The sequence below is a fragment of the Rutilus rutilus genome (genome assembly GCF_951802725.1).
Source record: "Rutilus rutilus genome assembly, chromosome: 23".
NCBI lineage: Eukaryota > Metazoa > Chordata > Actinopteri > Cypriniformes > Leuciscidae > Rutilus > Rutilus rutilus.
The window spans coordinates 2,237,501-2,260,051 of record NC_140233.1 but is presented as its reverse complement, the minus strand read 5'-3'; the positions used below and the strand labels follow the sequence as shown (position 1 = coordinate 2,260,051).

The 22,551-nt window shown below is 40.5% G+C and overlaps 1 protein-coding gene across 1 annotated transcript in view; it reads left to right on the top strand.

The window, feature by feature from the left end:
* The window catches only part of LOC311283519 (A disintegrin and metalloproteinase with thrombospondin motifs 20), a 115,566-nt gene that overhangs the window by 25,653 nt on the left and 67,362 nt on the right, over positions 1-22,551 (top strand). The window contains exons 4-11 of the mRNA XM_084397978.1: positions 96-343; positions 2,258-2,341; positions 3,736-3,860; positions 4,023-4,063; positions 6,292-6,397; positions 8,574-8,720; positions 13,110-13,251; positions 16,231-16,332. Of these exons, the coding sequence (XP_084254104.1) occupies positions 96-343; positions 2,258-2,341; positions 3,736-3,860; positions 4,023-4,063; positions 6,292-6,397; positions 8,574-8,720; positions 13,110-13,251; positions 16,231-16,332 (995 nt within the window). The remainder of the gene's footprint in view (positions 1-95; positions 344-2,257; positions 2,342-3,735; positions 3,861-4,022; positions 4,064-6,291; positions 6,398-8,573; positions 8,721-13,109; positions 13,252-16,230; positions 16,333-22,551) is intronic.

The window sequence follows — 22,551 nt, the reverse complement described above, 5'->3', positions numbered from 1 at the left end:
AGTACTTATACTGCCTTTAAATATTCATTAATCTAATATATTGATTTCATTTTTACTGTAAAAGGGTTTACGAAGTTGTGTTTCTTTTCCCACAGAACATCACGACAACGATCACATCAGTCTCCATAGCAACAGAACTCTGGAAGAGGAAGTGATGTCGATACAGGAAACGATGCGGAAGCGCTCAGCTCATTCCCGAGATGATTCCAGCACTTCCCGTTCACGCAAGAAACGTTTCCTATCGTACCCGCGCTTCGTCGAGCTCATGGTCACGGCCGACACCAAGATGCTCCGCCATCACGGCCGAAACCTCGAGCACTACATACTTACAATCATGTCAGTAGTAAGTAAATCAACATTTTATTCTTTTCTCTCTCTCTTATACCATAAAGATTTAAAATGTTGTTAGATTTATGTATTATTGTTGGAGAAAACAACTTGTTTTTGAGCTCATAAATCTGCTGTCGGTTTTATGAGCGCTCAGTCTGTTTGAAGTCTATTAAATAGTTTTAATCAATAATTGGTTCCATACCTCAAGCACTGATTTACTCCATAATAACTTGGCTGGACTTTTTTACCCACAAGGCTGTGCTTTGATATGATCCATCAGGGGGTCTTCTGACCACCCGCTCTGCTTCGGTCCATATATTTTGACTTAATGGGCCAGTTTTGGGTTTAAATCCAGATATAAATGAGTAGAAACTGTTCAAAACAACATATGGACGATATTTACACCAGATCCTTCAGAGAATACCATGGTCATTTTTGTCAGTGAGAGTAAGAGCACATTCACACTGGAGTTTCAGAGATCATTAGACTGCCTTTTATATATGCAAATAAAAAACTGAATGTTGATCAGGGGTGTGTTTCCCGAAAGCATCGTTAACCAATGTTCGCAATTTCCAAATCAGCAGTTGAACGAGTCGGTGTTTCCCGAAACCATCGTTCCAACGAACATTCGCAAACAGCATCGCAGAGTTGTGTGTGTGTAACGACAGCTCTAGACCTCGACCTGTGGTTAGAAGAAGAGTTTCTAGTTTACACATGTGGACTCAATAAATCCTGATCTTGAGACAAATAATCAAGCTGGCATTCAGTACAACCTGTCTTTTATTTACAATACATACACATGTCATTTAGGTCTTTTTTGAAGAGTGCGCATGTGCGAACGAGCTCTAGTGCGTAAGAACGAGTCTATGATTGAATCTGGAGATAAAGCAAAATAACTGAGAAAAATGAGGAATAGTCCTCAGATGCCATGATCGTAATTTATATCAAAACATCGAGCGTTAATTCGATCTCAAACAGATTCATTAAAATAAGTTATTACTCCAACATCTACGTGACATCATTAACCAACGTGGTTGAACGACCAATTTGCGACGATATGGTTTCGGGAAACAGTCGTGACTCTTCAACGTGGATTTCTTCAACGATGCGTCGTACTACTGTAGTTTAGCAGCGAGTTACGCCAGTGTACGGTAAACACACCCCAGTAACATGACTGGTCAAAAGTTGTTTTTCAAAGTCTCTTATGCTCACCAATGGAGGGTTCATCAAAAGATCTTCATTTGTGTTCAGAAGACGAACGAAAGTTTAACGGGGGAACGGCATGATACCGCTGATTGAGTATTAGTGTTCTGATGATGTCATAGTGGTGTGGGCGTGTTCTCTCAGCCAATCAGAAGACTGCATTAGTGCGTCTGACAGTGATTTATAGTGGAGATGTCTGTCTCTCTGTGTAATTGAAGCCGTCTGTCTGAGTTTCCCCTTTGGCTTCTTATAAACACTGTGTTTATGGTGAACTAATGCCTTCCGGTGGGATCGCCTCAGAGTTACGACAGGATTTGAAGTTTTGCTAGAAGATTTAGAAGATCTAGAGCAGGACAGTCATTGGACTTTTGGGCAGGAAAACCCCTCAAACATGATTCATGAGATACATTTCTATTTCAATTTATTTATAAAGCACAATTAAAAACAACTTCTGTTAACCAATGTACAGACAAAGACACAAGTAAACAACAAAGCACAGAAAGACAGAATTCATGAATTATAAGTCAAGCCTTGTGGTGATAAAAGCATGGATAACTTTTTCAAAATTGTTAAAAGATAGAAAGGACTTCTGTTTTTACCAGGACACGTAATTGATAGAAACTTGACTTCAAAGATGGAGGTCAATATCTGCTGTGTCAGTGTGGTTTATCAGTATGTTTGGAAGAGCAGTGGTTTATGGGTATTTTTGCCTCTGTCGTTTCAGGTTGCTGCGATCTACAGAGACCCCAGTGTAGGAAACCTCATCAACATCATGATTGTCAAACTCATCGTCATACATAATGAACAGGTACATCAGAAAACATCCTTTTGACAAAAGACCAATGAGATCTTTTTAAGTTCTCATTTGTTTCTCCTAGACAGCGGTGAGATTAAATGGAGACTTTTTTTTCTAAAATCTCCAGTGTCTTAGATGTGTCTCCAGAGAAAAAGAAGCCAATAATTTCACACTTGTCTCAATAATAACCTCAATAATGTCTCAAACTCTGCTCAGATTTGCTCAAGACCCCAAATTCCGTCATCAAAACTCACAGGTCTCAATATGATCTCAATATTTTCTCATCAAATGATCTGAGCTTTATCATTTATGTGTAAGTCTAGGGGAAACATCTGAGACAAGGTTGAGACTTTAGTGTAATAACGCATTAAGTGCCCTGAGACATAAATGAGCAACATGAGATCTCTTTTAGTTCTCAGTTGTTTCTCCTAGACAGCAGTGAGATTAAATGGAGACTTTTGCTGAAGTATCAGATGTTTATCCAGAGAAAAAGACCCATTAATCTCACGTCTCTTCTACAGTTTAAGAAGTGATCTGAACAATGTCTCAAAATGTGCTCAGATTTGCTCAAGACCCCAAAGTCTGCCATCAAAACTTAAGAGCTCTCAATATGATCTCAGTCATTTCTCATCAAATGATCTGAGCCGAGTCATTTGTGTGGAAGTCTAGGGGAAACATCTGAGACAAGGTTGATACTTTAGTGTAATAACGCATTAAGTGCCCTGAGACATAAATGAGCAACATGAGATCTCTTTTAGTTCTCAGTTGTTTCTCCTAGACAGCAGTGAAGATTAAATGATGTTTCTCCAGAGAAAAAGCCCACAATAATCTTACACGTGTCTCTTTGACAGTTTAAGAAGTGATCTAAATAATGTCTCAAACTGTGCTCAGATTTGCTCAAGACAATCTCAATATGATCTCAGTCATTTCTCATCAAATGATCTGAGCCGAGTCATTTGTGTGGAAGTCTAGGGGAAACATCTGAGACAAGGTTGATACTTTAGTGTAATAACGCATTAAGTGCCCTGAGACATAAATGAGCAACATGAGATCTCTTTTAGTTCTCAGTTGTTTCTCCTAGACAGCAGTGAAGATTAAATGATGTTTCTCCAGAGAAAAAGCCCACAATAATCTTACACGTGTCTCTTTGACAGTTTAAGAAGTGATCTAAATAATGTCTCAAACTGTGCTCAGATTTGCTCAAGACAATCTCAATATGATCTCAGTCACTTCTCATCAAATGATCTGAGCCGAGTCATTTGTGTGGAAGTTTTGGAAAAACAGGCTTGATACTTCAGTGAAATAATAGTGTCCTGAGACATGAACGAGCAACACCTGAATCATTATTCTGCTCCGATCAGCTATAATAAATTGCTTTGTGTTTTAAAGTGTGTGTTTTTCCTCAGGAAGGACCGAATATAAACTTCTACGCCACTGCGACACTTCATAACTTCTGCACGTGGCAACAAAGCCACAATGTTTTGGACGACAGTCACCCGGGTCATCATGACACGGCCCTTCTCATAACCAGGTGACCTCAACTTGACCTTTGACCTCTCCACCTCATAACCTTTGCCTTCTTAAGTCACTCCTTTGATCATGTGATTTTCATTACGACACAGTGGATTGAACTTGATTAAATCATAAGCACTTGTGTAGTGTGTGTTGTGTCATGAGTGTGTTTGTTTCTCAGGCAGGACATCTGCCGAGCAAAAGACAAGTGTGACACGTTAGGTAAGGATTATATTTGTTTAATCAAAACCTGTAACGTACAGTTGGGTTATGCTCGCAAAATGCTAGTGTGGTCATGTGAAAGCACTTTTTTCCCTCTTTGACTTATTTGATCAGACTGCCACACATTTAAAAAAAATGTTTTGTAAATGCAAAATAACTTATATTTATTTATTTATTCATGCATTTATTTATTCAATATATTCTAGTCATGCATACTGTTTCACATTCAGGGCCCTATTTTAACGGTCTGAAACGCAAGTATCAAGCGCGAAACGCAAGTAACTTTGTGGGCGGATCACAAATCTAAAATGTGTTGGTCTGAAGTCACTTCATTACTCATAGGTGTGGTTTGAGCGTAACGTGAAATAAACCAATCAGAGCGACATCTCACATTCCCTTTAAGAGCAGGAGCGCTTGTTCCATGGCGGATTGCTATTATAACGGCGGATTTGCCAGGAGCGGTTCACAGCCGAGGAGACCGACGTTCTCGTCAGGGCCGTAAAACACAGAGAAGTGACATTGGGGATGGAGAAACACACACAGATTAGCTTCGGTTAAACAGGCGTATGATAATTTGGGTAAATGTGTAAAAGCTAGATTTATGCTTTTATAATAAACTGTCTATCTATCTATCTATCTATTGTAATAATGTATGATTTGCAAAAATGAAAACTGCTGCTTCTGTGTGTAGATGAGAGAATCAAAGTGTATGTGCGTTGTGCACACGCTACATTGATTATGGCCAAGCATGCACCCTTAAATAGCATTTGAATAACATGCGCAACGCGCCACTGACTTTAGACGAGGTTTCTCCTGGTCAGTGGAGGAATTGATTTCTGAAACTGCAAAATAGCACCAGAGAACGTTTGCGCTGGAACACGCCTCCTCTTTTCGCTGAACCGCCCCGGGAGCGCAAATGTATTTCCTAGTTTACCGACGTGCGTCTGTGGAGGGAAAAGTCCGCTGTGCGCGGGTGCAAAATAGGAATGATACATGCGTCGCTGTACAAAGTCAATTGCGCTGGGTGCAAGATAGGGCCCATAGTGTTTTAATAGTATTTTTCTAATACTTGACTCTAATACTTGACTCTAATACTTGATTTTTCTGATACTTGAGTATTTTTCTAATACTTGACTTTTCAATACTTGACTACTTGACTTGAATTATTTCAAACTTATTGTGTGCTTATTGTACTACATACCATTTCACATTAAATAAAAAAAATCCCTTTTTAAACTCAAAATTACTTTTTTTTCTTGCTCAACGTGCATCATTTTTTATATTTCGTATTTTAAATAATAGTTCGTTTTTTCTCCTTTGTGATAAGTCAAAATGAAATCACACTTAACTGGCACTATTACACTAATACACACTATATCTCACACTGGCACTATTACAAAACATTTTTTTGAAAATGCGACGGAACAGGTGTTTTTCTTTAATGAATTTAATATCTTTTAGTCATGTGACAACAGCTCTTATCATACAGCATATTGCATATCTTTTCACATATGTTTCAGTTTTTCATAATAGTAGGCCATATGCAGGACATTTTCATTAGTGTGTCACTTAATCTGGTTCCTGTAGTGAAATCTGGTTCCTGAAGCAGAACCAGTCTGTCAGCTGAGCTTGATTTGCCTGTCATCAGGTCATCACACAGGGCCAGCTGTGCTCATGAATGCACAGACCCAGGGACCCTGCAGGTGTTTAGGGCCCGCAATCTCAGCGTCCCAGAGATCCTTCCAGTGGAAAAGCGGTGGATACTGGATTCATGGATACGGAGGAAGAGACAAAATATTCTGTATTATGAATTTTTAAGACCAGACAAGTAATTTGGTGAGGTCAATTTGTAAAGAAAGGCGCCTGCACACATATATATTCAAACGTGCACACTAAACACGTACTACACGTGCACGCCGTCAGCGTTTTCCAAGTTTACACGGAGATGATCACGTTTTCCAAACATTTTCAAAACTTTCCCCTTGGAACCTGTTTCATGGTTTGTGTTCTCGATCTCCAAACACTGTTGTTGTGCGAGTGAGCGGCCGGAGCGCATTAAGGGTTCTCCTGTTAGAACAGTGTGTGTTAGCGGCCCATAAGTTAATAACTAATGATCTTTGCAACGGAAGTGAATCAATCCAAACTAACTTTAGCTGGACAATAACTTTATTCTAGAGCTGCTGTAAAGCCAAGTGTGTGTGTGTGTGTGTGTGTTTGTGAACCTGAAGGTCTGGCGGAGCTGGGAACGATGTGCGACCCGTACCGGAGCTGCTCCATCAGCGAGGAGAACGGCCTGAGCTCTTCCTTCACCATCGCTCACGAGCTCGGACACGTGTAAGTTTCTCTCAAACACCCTCACAAAAGCTCATCTCAGAGCGCAGGTGCAGAACGCAATAAAGACCCGACGCTTTTATGACAGAGCGACCGACAGACGCGCTTTAAATCATGCTCTTCCTCAGTCTTGTTTTACAGCACAAATAATCCTAAATCAAGATACATTTACTGGAGAAGAAGCAAAACGACTGAAGATATTAAGTCTTAAGTGAGTTTGTGCTTAAAACTAGAACAAATCTCTGCAGATGGAAGTCAGAAAGATAATCTTGTTTCCCTTTGAAGTAAGTTTATATACTCCATCTGCAGATATTTGTTCATGTTTTAAGCACAAACTCACTCCATTTTGATGCATTTTTCAGAACTCAAGACTTAATATCTTCAGTCGTTTTGCACGTCCAGTAAATGTCTCTTGATTTAGGAATGTTTGGATACTTGTGCTGGAAAACAAGACAGAAACACTGAGGAAGAACGTCACGCTATGCATTAAATGATGAGGAGAGACCTTCATCAGTGTCATATTAGTGATGTTATCGACTTCATCATGAGGGACTGTTTCTCTCTGTATAAATGAATCCAGTGTGGATCCGTGTGTGTGTAAGAATGATCGTCATGCGGAGGGAATTCCATGCAGTGGGACGTCGAGGTCAATCCGCCTCACAGACTCACTTTTCCATCAGCAGACGTCCAAAGGAAGCCCTTCACAGAACAATACAGCAACATCTACAATCTGCCCTCCAGATGAAACACATGTGCGCAAAATATTGTTCAAAGATGTCAGTAAAACAGATGAATGGAGTGCGTTTTACAAGAAAATACTCAAATCGCACGTTTAATTCGAAGTGTTTCTCTTAGAAGGGAAGGTTCTATAGGGTTCCGTCAGGTGCTTCATCAATAGAACCTTTTAGTGGGTTCCCATCATCGATTTAGTTTGAATTAATTCATTTAGTTTGAATACATTTTTATTATTTTAATTAAATTTTAGGAATTAAACAGCTCGTAAACATGCTTTATCAGAAAGAAAAAACACAAACATTAAATATGAAAGTAGTATTCAGTCGTTTAAGACATTTTCTCCTTACATACAACCTTTTTGCCATAAATTGAATCAAGAATCCTAGATTTCTATATAGAACCTTTTTGTAGGGCATTTAGAGTTCTTTCAAATTTAGTCAAGAACCATACAGTTCTTTGCCATCTAAGTGTCCAAATACGAAGTGTGATTCTGGTCCGCTGGACGGCGTATAAACGCCACAGACAGACACAGTGATCTGAGCGAGTCCAACTCTTTTCAGACGCAGTATAACATATGAGATGTGTTTGAGGGTGCATATGAAGCCTCACAGATGGAGTGTGAAGGATCTGCGTACACACAGCTGCTTCTGGACTCTGACATCACTGCATTTCTATTTCAGACGTCAGATTCATCTCAATACAGCTTTTATTTCAGGGCTTTATTTTTGCTGGACTTTTCCTGTCTGCCATAAAAAGAGGTTTTGTTTTTTGTTGACAGTCACACACATCACGGCACTAACAGAAATACCACGGTACGAATATGGTTTTTTTGGATATAAGAATTTTAGAAGATAAGATTTTTTTGCAGTATCTTAACATAAATATGGCTTTTGTATATGGCACACTGCGAAAAAAAAAAAAAGATGTTCTTCCTCTGTATTTTCGTCTTGTTTTCCAGCACAAATATCGAAACATTCTTAAATCAAGACACATTTACTGGAGAAGAACAATGACTGAAGATATTAAAACTTGTTTAATGAAAAAATGCATCAAAAAGAAGTGAGTTTGTGCTTAAAACTAGAACAAAAATCAGCCAATGGAGTCAGAAAAATAATCTTAGTTCAAATTTAAGGGAAAACTATTATTTTTCTGACTCCATTGGTGAATATTTGTTCTTGCTTTAAGCACAAACTCACTTCATTTTGATTTTTTGTTCTTCTCCCAGTAAATGTATCTTGATGTAAGAATGTTTAGATGTTTGTCCTGGAACACAAGACAGAAACACATGATATTTTGCAGTGCTGGTATTTCTCCAGTACAGCCACAGTCTTGTATCCTGGAAGTGCATGAACTCAGTGCTGGGGATTGTGTGTGTGTGTGTGTGTGTGTGTGTGTGTGTGTGTGTGTGTGTGTGTGTGTGTGTGTGTGTGTGTGTGTGTCGCAGGTTCAACATGCCTCATGACGACAGTCCGAAGTGCCGAGAGAACGGAGTCAAGCACCAGTTCCACGTCATGGCTCCGATCCTCAACTACGACACCAGCCCCTGGTCCTGGTCCAAATGCAGCCGCAAACACGTCACAGACTTCCTGGAGTAGGTCCCAGTGTCATCCCTGCATGCCTTTATATCAGCGAGAAGTGCTTTCCTTTAAAAGTCTTAAAACCTCATTTGGTTCAAATCTGGTTTTAGTTGGAGGTGGTTTTTTAGATGATATTTGTTGGTTATTATATAGTAGTATTTATTAATAGGCTTAGTTATGATCATTTTAGTTTATGATTTAGTAATTTTGTTAGGAACTTTTTTGACAGTTTTATTAGTAACATTTCAAAAAAAGTCAGAAATTTCAATTTCACTGAATTTGCTGTTTAAAGTCTGTTTTTAAACATTTGGCTGTAGTTACTATGATTGAGTTACTGTTATAGGTTTTCTTAATATTTTAAATTAGATTGTACTTGTATAGTTGCCATTTATAGTACTTTTAATTTCAGCTGAAGTTTTTGTAATTTTGTTGTTGTTTTTGTACATGTCTATGTAGTTTTTATTACATTTTAGTTTTAGTTTATTCAATTTTAGTTATTTTAGTAATTCTTAAAAGATTCTAAACTTACACTAATCAAAAATTCAATTCAATTCACATTTATTTGCATAGCGCTTTTCACAATACACATCGTTTCAAAGCAGCTTTGGTGAAAGTGCATGAGTCCACATTACAGTTTAGAGTCAGAGGAAACTGTCTAAGTTATGTATTACAGAAATGTACAAAATCACAGTAAGCAAAGTAATGAATTTGTTAACAAATGATTATGACATTTAGAAAAATGTAGGAAAATGAAAAATGTTGCCTTGGCATCTGCCTGAATTGATGTTTATTTATAAGTAATGATTTTTCATGGCTTTAGTTAGCGATACTAACTCTGGTTTCTAGTTGATTGGAGATTAACTGGTGTAGGTGAGTCTGAATCAGCTGGTCAGCATTAGACCACCATGGTTAAGCTTTATCTGGTTAAGCTTGATCTGGTTAAGCATGTCCCAGAACACAGCCGTTTTCCCAGCAGGCCGTCATCGGTTTAAGTGTCTGAGTGCTAATATCAGATGTCAGGGTTGTGTTTTTTCAAGTTGAAATGACCTTTGAGCAAATCCTCAACAGGTCACGCTCTTTAGAGCTCAAAATTGCTCTTCTTGTCTCACTCTCGTCTGCTTTCTCTCGAGGTGCGGGACAAACAGGCCTTTGGTGGCCGGCGTTCTTGGCCCTTGGCAACCGTAACCCGGGGCAACGGCTCATTGAGGCCGCTTCCCTTTCAGACAGGAAGTGTCAGATATAATTAGATTTTCCCGAGACTCGACGCTTTGATCTTCTCGCCGCTCCAGTGACTCTGTCGGTGAGAGGCCTGTTGGTCAGGGTTAGGATCATGGGTGACCAGTGTACGGGCTCTTGTTTTCCAGAACAAATATCTAAACATTCATAAATTAAGATACATTTACTATTTACTGGAGAAGAAGCAACATGAGTGAAGATATAAGTCTTGCTTAGTGAAAAATGTGTTGCTTCTCCAGTAAATGTATCTTGATTTAAGAATATTTCGATATTTGAGCTGGAAAACAAGACAGAAACACTGAGGAAGAACATCATGTTTTTTCAGTGTAGTATTTATCATCATATGGCAATGGTTTGTCAAGCTACAGCTGCGTTGTAAAGCATGTTGCTCAGGTCTGCTGTTTCTAATCGTTTAATGACTTCTCAGAATCCCAAGGCAGTTTAGGTTAGCGTGTTTGATTATTAACTCAGTGTACTCAACTGTTAAGTTACTATACAACAAAAAACAGTGGAGAATTTTGTCATGCAATAATCGATTTGTTACTGGAAAAGCTGTGATTTTGAAAACAAAAACAAACTACATTTACTGAAATGTGCAGTTGAGTTAGTAGCGTAAAAGCTTTTTTTTTTTTTTGCACACTCTAAATGTTGGCAAATCCTGTTATTTTCCACGGCATGACCTACAATACAGCGCCAACTCGAGACGCTTCTCTTACATTAAAGCTCAATTAGCTCAGACGTTCATTGAGCCTTTTAGAAGCAGCTGTTGAATGTCTGAGAAATGAGGAACGTCTCGTTCTGTTCTCGCTCTGTTCAAGGACGAATCAACCATTACCGGCTTGATTCTCATGCTAAAACTCACAATATATCAAGTCCCTCTGGATCTGCACCAAAACATCACTTTACTAATGAAAATGAGGCCGGTTAACCCGACGGTAACCGTTGCTCGCTCAGACACGCTTCACAGAACATCTCATTGAAGTTAAATGTGTTTATGAAGTGGTGAAAATACATGGATATTATTTTTATTTGGGCTAGAATGACATTGAAAGGCCTTTAATCTGTCAACTGAACTGAGAAAACTATGGCGTCAGATGGTACTAATACAAGGGCACTGAATGATTACTGTATTTATGTACTATGATATTTACTTGTTTCTCCAAGGTACCATGGTACATGTCCAAAAAACCTTCAGTAATAATAACTGTGAGTCATTTTCCTTAATAAACTCACTTTACCAACCCGCCCAAATGATCTCCAGGTGTGGACTTCATGTCTGTGCCAGAAGGGCGCAGCCTGACCTGAACTCAAAGAAATCTGCTCACTGATCAACCACAACATTTGATGAGCCCAAATGTTCTTACGGCACTTTTTCAAGAAAGTAACATGTTTTTTGCAATGCAGTTCCTTGGAGTACCATAATACATACAATGGTATATGAATAACCTTTCCTAAAGGGATAAATCCTCTAAAAATTACAATTCCTGCATCATTTACTCAACCTTATGTTGACTTTCTTTTTGTTTGTGGAACACAAAAAGAAGATATTTTTATATTTTTAGTCTTTTTATATATATAATGAAAGCCAATAGGGTCCAAAATAGTTTTTACCCACAACGTTCCTCAAAATATCTTCTTTTGCATTCACAACTATCGTTTTTGGGGGAACTGTCTTTGTAACTCTGGTGTTAGGATGCAAATTGTTCAGTATTCATTGTTTGCATTTCTAATCATGTGAAAGAGCCTGAATTCACACACTCGCACTCACTTGAGCGTAGCTGAGAGATACTTAGAGATCTGATGGTCTCAGTTTACTGTAATCTTATCGCTCTGTAAGAGCTTTGCACTAACATACTCCTGTGAAAGGTTTTTGTCAGCTTCAGTCTTGCTGATTTTATGAACAAACTCATAACTGGTGATGACGAGGTGCGGAGAGACGAGAGCATACGGCGCTTCTCTGCGCTGTCATCGTAACTCTGATGGATAAATGAGTCCCACAAAAGGACACATGCCCCTCGAGTAGTGTTCGTTTTTCCCCTCATAAAGACAAAGGTTTCTTGTAGGTTGTTCGGAGGGTGAGCGAGGTAATGAGAGGACAGAATCAACTGACACAGGTGTTTAGTCTCAAAGCCAAGGACAAATTGAACCAGCAACATCAAGAACTCACATAATTGCATCACACGGCTATTCTGAGCTTCAGTTTCCGTTCTCCCTTGCAGAAAGGTGAGCATGCGGAAGGCAAACGGAGAAAGGACTTTGTCTAGAGGTTTGTTTTGTTCCCTCTCTGGTGCCGATGGCTGAAAGAGCCATTCAGAGATGTTAAGCCCAACAATTCAATGAGCTTCAACGTACAGCTGCTCTTTTGTAGCTCTTTTATGTGTTTCAAAGGAAGGGTGTGGTGGGACATATATGTCATGACGTAGCCGGAGCTGAAGGCGTGTTGGACTGATGTGCTGAAATGTTGGTTTTGGCACCGTTGTGTTGATTCTTGGAGACCCACTATTGTTAGAGAACACCGTCTTTTTCCCCATTGAAATGCGGCCTTTATGTTGTCTAACTAAGTCCATTCAATCAGTTATCAGCAGGTAACAAAGCAGACCACCCACCGCTGCCATCCTCTTACACTTGGCCTTCAGATGCCTGGTGAAATCAGAAAGACTGCATTTATATTATCCTTTGACAACTGATGCAAAATAACAACAAATCCAAGCAAGCAATAGCCGTCATCTCACGGTCTAGGATAACTATAGACCCGATACAGTCCAGCTATGAGTAACCATCTTCTAGCCAAAATAACCTTGAATTTGGTTACATGTCATTTTTGCCTAAATAACTTGTGAGATGTATGATATTCCATCATCAAAGCAAAGTCACATGAATTTGGTTTCATGTCTTTGACATGTTATATGCGTTGATGACTAGTCTATTCTTGGAATATGGTTTAGACGTCTATTACATTTTCACTGACAGCCCAAATTTTGCCTTGTTTTAGTCTAGACGTCAGGGCTGTGTTTGGACGGCTATTAGACATCTTTTAAACACAAAATTGCTTGCTGGTATACTTTATGATAATACTTACCCCAGGCTTCTGAGGGCAGGAACCAGGATGAAGAGAGCTATCACTTGATTAAATGTGTTGATATCTGTCTGATTTTTTTTCTTCTCAGCACCGGTTATGGTGAATGTCTTCTGGACGAGCCCTCAGGCCGGACGTATAACCTTCCCAACCAGCTGCCAGGTCAACTCTACAACGCCAACCGGCAGTGTGAACTCATGTTCGGTCCCGGCTACCAAGTCTGTCCATTCATGGTACGACATCTGAATATACTTCGACAGTGGATTCCAAATGTACTGTATCAGTGACACCTTAACTTAGTGACCACCCTGTTAGCAAGAGATCCTGAAACAGTGCTCCTTTGTGCATTGGTTTGTCATCCTTTTGGGAGGCTGTTTAGTCATTTAACAACTTGGGAACCCAAGTACTCTTAAGTTGTCTTGTTGTTCATCATTTCTTCTGGTCATTGGGTTGTTGTAGTCTCAAAGCTCATTTAACTAACCATCTGAATCCATTGTCCATTCTAGTGACTCAACTGTATTTAGCTTTGTACCCAAGTCAAGGGAACTTACTGGTACTTGGAAAGGGTTAGATTTACCAATATTCAAGTTATTATTTCTTCAGTTCTTCGGTTGTTTAAATTTATTTCCTGTCATTGGGTTCTTGTAGTCTCAAAGCTAAATTAACTAACCATCTGAATACATTGTCCATTCTAGTGACCCAACTAGTGACCCAGCCCCTCACGGACGTCTGCTGCATATAAACTTAATAAACACAACATAAACATCCCAGGCCTGGTCCTCTCTGGTCCTTTACTATCGTCACGCCTCCTTTTATCCTTCCTGAGCTCCTCCGTGAGACTGGAGTCCGTTGTGGCGCTCATTAGCCCTTGCGCATCCGGCCTCGCTCCCTTCCCACAGCTCTGCCCTGCCCTGCTTGCTACAGTTAGATTTACTATTGTTCGAGTCGTTATCTCTGCAGTTTCTGTCAGCACCACAATCGTCAAATACGACTGACAATTAGCATACAGTCTAGTTCTGTTCTGGGCAGCCTAGCATGGATAAGAGCAGGGAGAGCAGCAATAACCCCCCTTAGGGTAAACAGAACAGAACCAACATGAATGTATTGCAGATATTATTAATTCAACATTTTAATGTACAACATAATTCAAGAATTTAGTCAGAATGCCAAATCCTGACTGATGACAGGTGGAGCTGGGGATGGAGGAGGGTAATTAGCTCCTGAGAAAAGAGAGGAGCTGGGGATGGAGGAGGGTAATTAGCTCCTGAGAAAAGAGAGGAGCTGGGGATGGAGGAGGGTAATTAGCTCCTGAGAAACGAGAGGAGCTGGGGATGGAGGAGGGTAATCAGCTCCTGAGAAACGAGAGGAGCTGGGGAGAGAGGAGGGTAATTAGCTCCTGAGAAACGAGAGGAGCTGGGGAGAGAGGAGGGTAATCATCTCCTGAGAAACGAGAGGAGCTGGGGATGGAGGAGGGTAATCATCTCCTGAGAAACGAGAGGAGCTGGGGATGGAGGAGGGTAATCATCTCCTGAGAAACGAGAGGAGCTGGGGATGGAGGAGGGTAATTAGCTCCTGAGAAACGAGAGGAGCTGGGGATGGAGGAGGGTAATTAGCTCCTGATAAACGAGAGGAGCTGGGGATGGAGGAGGGTAATCAGCTCCTGAGAAACGAGAGGAGCTGGGGAGAGAGGAGGGTAATTAGCTCCCGAGAAATGAGAGGAGCTGGGGATGGAGGAGGGTAATCATCTCCTGAGAAACGAGAGGAGCTGGGGATGGAGGAGGGTAATCATCTCCTGAGAAACGAGAGGAGCTGGGGATGGAGGAGGGTAATCATCTCCTGAGAAACGAGAGGAGCTGGGGATGGAGGAGGGTAATCATCTCCTGAGAAACGAGAGGAGCTGGGGATGGAGGAGGGTAATCATCTCCTGAGAAACGAGAGGAGCTGGGGATGGAGGAGGGTAATCATCTCCTGAGAAACGAGAGGAGCTGGGGATGGAGGAGGGTAATTAGCTCCTGAGAAACGAGAGGAGCTGGGGATGGAGGAGGGTAATTAGCTCCTGAGAAACGAGAGGAGCTGGGGATGGAGGAGGGTAATCAGCTCCTGAGAAACGAGAGGAGCTGGGGAGAGAGGAGGGTAATTAGCTCCCGAGAAATGAGAGGAGCTGGGGAGAGAGGAGGGTAATCATCTCCTGAGAAACGAGAGGAGCTGGGGATGGAGGAGGGTAATCATCTCCTGAGAAAAGAGAGGAGCTGGGGATGGAGGAGGGTAATTAGCTCCTGAGAAACGAGAGGAGCTGGGGAGAGAGGAGGGTAATCATCTCCTGAGAAACGAGAGGAGCTGGGGAGAGAGGAGGGTAATTATCTCCTGAGAAAAGAGAGGAGCTGGGGATGGAGGAGGGTAATTAGCTCCTGAGAAACGAGAGGAGCTGGGGATGGAGGAGGGTAATCAGCTCCTGAGAAACGAGAGGAGCTGGGGATGGAGGAGGGTAATTAGCTCCAGAGAAACGAGAGGAGCTGGGGATGGAGGAGGGTAATCAGCTCCTGAGAAAAGAGAGGAGCTGGGGATGGAGGAGGGTAATCAGCTCCTGAGAAACGAGAGGAGCTGGGGATGGAGGAGGGTAATTAGCTCCCGAGAAACGAGAGGAGCTGGGGAGAGAGGAGGGTAATCATCTCCTGAGAAACGAGAGGAGCTGGGGAGAGAGGAGGGTAATCATCTCCTGAGAAACGAGAGGAGCTGGGGAGAGAGGAGGGTAATCATCTCCTGAGAAACGAGAGGAGCTGGGGAGAGAGGAGGGTAATCATCTCCTGAGAAACGAGAGGAGCTGGGGATGGAGGAGGGTAATTAGCTCCTGAGAAACGAGAGGAGCTGGGGATGGAGGAGGGTAATTAGCTCCTGAGAAAAGAGAGGAGCTGGGGATGGAGGAGGGTAATTAGCTCCTGAGAAACGTGATAACTGCTGATAATACTGAAGGTGCTTATATATGGATGCTGTGATAGGCGTCATATTCCTATAGGTAGACGTGGATCAGCTGATGCGAGCTTGACTAACGTGACCTGCCAGAACTGACACTACGCTTGATTTTCCTGTTGTTCATTATTTCTTCTGGTCAGTGGGTTCAAGGGAACTCTCGGGTACTTGGGAAGGGTTTGATTTACCAATGTTCAAGTCACTGTTTCTCCAGTTCTGACTGAAGTGACTCTTGCCGATTGCAGAAACAGTGCAAGCGTCTCTGGTGCACCAGTGCGGAGGGCGATGTCGGATGTCGTACGCAACACATGCCTCTCGCTGATGGGACCGAATGTGGCTCTGGCATGGTAAGACACTTTCCCTACGCTTTCATCCCTGTGTTTTTGTCTGGCGGTCAGTCGTGCGTTAAACTGAAATGTCAAAGCTGATGAGGATGGTAATGTGAGCTTACATAGCTGGTTTACTTCGAGAACTCATTCTTGCCTGTGACATTAGCAGCCTAAACAGTGAGTCAGATTCATTTAGGGGTATTTGTTTAATCCCAAGTCTAACAAACTGGAACGACAAGAGCTACAAGATAATCTGTGAAAGAAAATCAGTTGGCAGGATATAGTGGGTGTACATAAACTGGAGAGTCTATCCTGTAGGTATCATGATCTTAGCTTGTTTTCTCTCACCTCTCGAATGCAATGCTAATTAGACACATTTAGTTCATTGCCGCCGGATCTTTGAGAGCTGAGAACCGAGGTGAAGTATCAAGCCTTTGAAACCAAACGCCACCCGCAGCTCACCTTGTTGTGAACCCGTGACCCCCAAGCCTCTTTACGATGTGGGTGAGTGGGTCACTGGTCATAGGAGTTTTAGAGAGTCTTTTAGAGAGGTTTAGAGCAACACAAAAGACACTACATTCAGAGAAGAGAGCTGCAGAAGGAGGGGGTCAGTTTTTCCTTCTTTTTAACCCTTTAACTGCAGGAGAAACTACTGGAACAAGCCTTTCTGAATGAATCAAATGTTAACTGAGGTAGGCAGTATCTTAATCCAACCAAAACAACCTCAATCAGGCTAGTGGATGGGAAAGCTGAAACCTTTCTCGTTCTCATTAACCGTGGGACTGTACGTGAAGTCCTGTTGGAGGAAGGAGAGCGAGGAGCGTTTGTTCGTTGTTCTCGCTGTCGTCTGATTAAAGCCACAAGGGCATGAAAGAGTTCATGTCAGTGTTAAACTTATAATCATTGCTCGTTTGCAAAACAGACCTCCCATTTTGACGAGTGCTTTAATCATATCTATTAATGCTCTAGTGTTCTGGTGACTGTAATGTTTTATAAAAGCAGTGTTCGCTCAAACTAACATCCATACACCAACAACATGAAAATATTTCTGTGAAAAGATTAATTTGGGGAGGAATTATCTTGAGGTTCTCAGCCAGTTGCTCTTCAGGATCCAGATTTTACATTAGATGGCAATTCAAAATTAGAGCCAAACTTGCATATCATACAAAAGTAAACAATAATTCTATTTTGGTCCAATAATCAGTTTGACTCGGTGTTGATACAGAACATTCAAACACTCAAATGGCAGGTTTTTCATTGTTGTTTATATTTTATTATTTTATTTTATATATTTTATTACCATTAAAATAATATATAAATGATATAATATATTAAAATGTATATATATAAAAAATTATATGTTATTAATATTTTCATAAAAAAAAAAAAAAAAAATGTAATACTTTGAACAAATCAAACAAGCGTATGCCTCTTGAATTACGCTGGTTTCATACTCTCGGCTACCAATACTAATATCAGTACGAATAATAATATCCTCATTTCATCTCGTAGTTAATGCCATCTGGGTCACATTTTCTATTACTTTATATTTATTCATGGCCAACCAGTGCATGTTGACATCTGTTTAATTTGACAAGCTTCTACCAAGATGAATTTGAGCCAAACTGCTGATCAGATGCATGGCTTTTCAACAGAATAGATAGGAAGTGATTCTTACTGCGTTTTTTTATGTACAGTACTTTGCTGTCCGAGTTCTTATATTATATAATTTGCTGATTGAGAACTGAATCACGAGCCACCAGTTTTGGAGTGTTGTTATATATCATGCCAAGCGGAATAGTTACTGCGTGACTCTTTACAAAAACAGGGACACAAAGGGTCTTTTTTCTCGGGCTCCTACCCCTCGTGGCCCCTGCACCTTTGTTTGTGGTGCTGAGTGCCTGGTGTCACCTCCTCATGGGGCCGTTTGAAGTGGCAGAAGTTGAAAGAAAAGTGCCTCTCGGTCTCGGCTCACCTGCCTGTCTCGAGCTCTTTAATGTGGGAAGGTCCTCACGAAGGCTTGTTCAAAATATCTTTCTCTGTCTCTCTTCTCTCTCATTTATCTCTAAACATCGGCCGTTTGATCCCGTTTTAAGCTGGTAAATGGACCACTATGTACATAAGCATGGTCCTCTGGAAATGCATGAGTTCTGCCAGAGATGCAGAAGAGTGACGTGATGGACCCGTAATTGCTTTGATTCTTTGTGGTCCCCTAAACTTTCCCCCTCGTCCCTCGGCCTCTCTCTGTCCTTGATTCCCTCTCCTACAGTTTCCCTCTCGTTCATCCTCTGTCTCGCAGGGCACTGGAGTGAGTAATGTGGTCACATGACCCCAGCGGCCTGTCTGTCATCCGCCTCAGTGAGCCCTGTGCTAACGAGGGCGTCCCATCACTTGCCATCTATAAATACCAACACCTCCCTCCCTCCCTTCGCAGTGAGAGAGCACAGGCTTGGGCCGCAGTCAATCCGGCTCCTGCCATCCAGAAGCTCCTTTGAAGAGCCCAGCCGGCATGAATACGTGCTCCCGGGAGGGTTTCAAAAGCACAAGAACTGAGGGGGGGTTTGAAGACCCTGTTGAGAAGACCACCAACATGGTTTTGTGTTTAGATCCTGGCATCCCAATCAGGCTTCTTAACTTGCTTAACAAGCAAAACTCAAACTTGGTCTTTAATTGAATTGTCTTAAGGGGAACTATGTAAAGTTAGCAGGGAGCTGGTGTTGTATGTAATGGAGTCTGTGTATTGGTGCAGAATGGCCAGTAAATATGCTTGTAAATGAAGTGCTTGTATTTGCACTGATTATCTTTTAGCTTTTCCAATAAGAATTTTGTCTGGATGTACAAAAGGCAATTGTGTATCTAACAGTGTATATAACCTGTCCTCGTCTCAGTCTTATAAGCAATTGGTCTTTAATTGAATTGTCTAAAGGGGAACTGTAGGTAAAGTTAGCTGGGAGCTGGTGGAGATTGTGTTAAACTAGCTGGTTAATGGAGTCCATTTATTGGTGCAGAATGGCCAGTAAATATGCTTGTAAATGAAGTGCTTGTATTTGTTTTCTCTTCCAATAAGATTTATGTCTGGAGGTACAGTAGACACTATTGTGTATTTAACAGTGTATATAACCTGACCTCGTATCAGGTAGTTAAAGACTGTCTTGTAAACATCAGGGGGTCTCATTTATAAAACTGTGCATAGGATCCTTACTAAAATTGTATGTGCGCCAAAAACCCCAAAAATATTCAAAACCGTGTGTCCGCCAGAACCTGCGCTAAATTCCCTTTATAAATCCCAGTCAGTGGAAGATTGTGTTCGTGCGTCTCCTCCCCGAAATAACCATACGACTCCTCGTTTTACTATGCACATCCTCATATCATTTGTCCACGTGATACCATGTTTAACGGTACAAGACATTAGGAAAATATGAGATATGGATGTGCCGTCACATTACATTGCTAAAAATCATTTAGTAGCCTATCCTTGCCTTGTTTTTGTAAATAAATCAAAATAGTATAAAATACATTTCAGAGAAAGTTTTTCTCAATCTTTTCCACCGGCCAAATAGTATTTTTTATTGCTTTATATTTTTAATGGAAACAGATAGGCCTTGTGCATTATTGATAATTATTTTGCATGAAAACATTTGCTCAAACCATGAGTTCTGCTAATATCAAATATTTCTATTTATTAGAATATAAAAAATGTTGTAACTTCTCGGTAATGATTTTATGTAATTTAAGTGCTTAACTCCATTAATGAGAATGGCAATATTTAATCTAAATGATTCAGATCAGATGTAAAATATACTTTAAATCATTCTTTTATTTATTTAAACTGTAATTGTGAACGTGCACTGTATTTATGATTAGGACTCATCATGAATATGCCGTCAGTCCCTCAGCTCACCATCGGTGTTCGTACGCATGGCTCAGAGTTTACTTACAGCTGCGCACATTCTCCCGTCAAGTTTGTTTTTATAAATCACAACTTCTGCGTGGGAAGTGGCGTACGCCTCTTTCAGGGCCTGTTTTGTGCGACGCAACGGTTATAAATGAGGCCCTAGGCGTTGGAGAATTTGCTTTAGATCCCGAGTTCCCAATGAGTAAGGGATAATGTACATCCAGCCGGTTGTTATCTCAGAATAAACCCGACAGGGTGATCAGGATCAGGTCGTCTTCAGCCTGAAGGGGTTTATTCTGATCACTCTCACACACACACACACACACACCTGTACACACACACACACACACACCTGAAGGGGGTTTATTCTGAGATAACAACCTGCTGGATGTACATTATCCCGCTTATTACACGGATATTTGCCACATAAGTACATAATGAGACACGAAATATTGAGCCTGAGTTTCTGTTTTCAACGGTTGTTATCTGGGAATAACATACCGCTGGATGGCACGATTGACCAATCAGAATCAAGTATTCCACAGAGCTGTGCAATAAAGCTTTTTAACTTGCTTAACTAACAAACCTCAAACTTGGTTTTTAATTGAATTGTCTAAACTGATATTTCCAGCGGAGGAACTGCAGGGGAAGTTAGCAGCATGGCGACTGTGCATTAAAATGTGAGCTAGCTGCTTTATTGGTGCAGAATGGAAGTATCCCCATAAAGACGCTTGTAAATGTAAAAGTCAAATCATAATTGTGCTTGTATTCGGTTCCTCTTCCAATAAGTTTTGTGTACAATAGACACTATTGTGTGTCTAACCGGCCTCTGCTCAGCACAACCTTCAACCTGTCCTCGTCTCGGCAGTTAGAGAAAGAGACTGAAGTCTTGTAAACGTCTGGCGTTTGGAGAGTTTGTTGGCCGCGGTTCTCCGGGTTGGCTGGTGTTCCTGGCAGCTGGTTCTGGGATCGTTCCTCCTCCGTGTGGATCACTTGTCACTTCTCCTGCTAATCTGCACGTGTCTCCAGCCAGACGTCCAGTAACGGCGGCCCAGGATCTGATTTTCACCATTGAGTTGTGTCCGCGGTTGCCAAGTAATGGAGGTAAAGGTGCGATCGTGCTGATTGTCGCTTGTCGAATGGCTTGCGTATTTTGTTTCACAATTATTGAAGCAGGCAAGTCGATTAAGAGCAGGTCAGTGAAGTGTTGTAGTGAAAGCTAGGTAACACCTTCTATGAAGACCTTGCTAATAATGAATTATTGCTCCATTTATACTTATAAGTAAGTATTACTATTTTATAAATATATTTATTAAGACTTATTAAGATCTATACTGCATTATAACAGTTAAAGTTACATTTATATTATTTTTATAAGTCATGCATTTGCTTTTTCAATGCGCATGCTCATAATCCATTATACACTGATTTATAAGTATTAATTAGTCAGTCATATGGTTCGATGAATGTATTTATAAAGATGCATCCTGCATTGCTATAATGCTATTGTATTACTTTTTTTTATTACTTTTATTATATATTTTTTAGTAATTCAGATTATTTCTGTTGCGTTCTTATAAATACTTGTTGTGTGATAATACAGTTGTTATCCTCTATAAATGCATAATTGATGGCTTTAAGTAAAGTGAAAACATAGCATGTGCTCATTATACATTTTTAAATTGTTTATTTGTAAATGCAATTAATAAACAATAATTCCTGTAATAAAATAATGAAAAGAAAATCAGAAATCATTAATACAAACAGTTAAAGATTTTTTTAAATCTTTTTTTAAGCTACACACTAGCAAAACACTGCAACAATATTGACCATTCATAACCTCTAATGCAAACATTAGCTATTAAAGACATAACTGATAACTAATTGCTACAGCGAACAACTATTTAATATTTGATCATTTATAAATCAGTGTATAATAAATTATGAGCATGCACATTATAAAAGCAAGTGCATGACTTATAAGTAATTCTAAAAATAATATAAATGTAACTATAACTGTTCTTATAATGCAGTATAGGTCTTAATGAGTCTTTATACATATAAATTAGCATAAATGGGGTTACAAGTCATTATAAGCATGGGCTTCATAGAAAGTGTTACCTAAAGCTAATGATTTGGCTCTAGATGTGTGTGGTAGTGCTTCAGAAAGACATAGATGATAGAAGTTATAGTTTAGAAGTGTTTATTAAAAACTAAAAAGCAGATATGGATGTGTTGTTGGTATCATATTTTGAAGGATTCTCCGAGGAAACCTTCTGAGATGCCATACAATCCTCAACATGTGGTTTGTGGTGTGACATCTGTGTGCTTCTACATGTTTT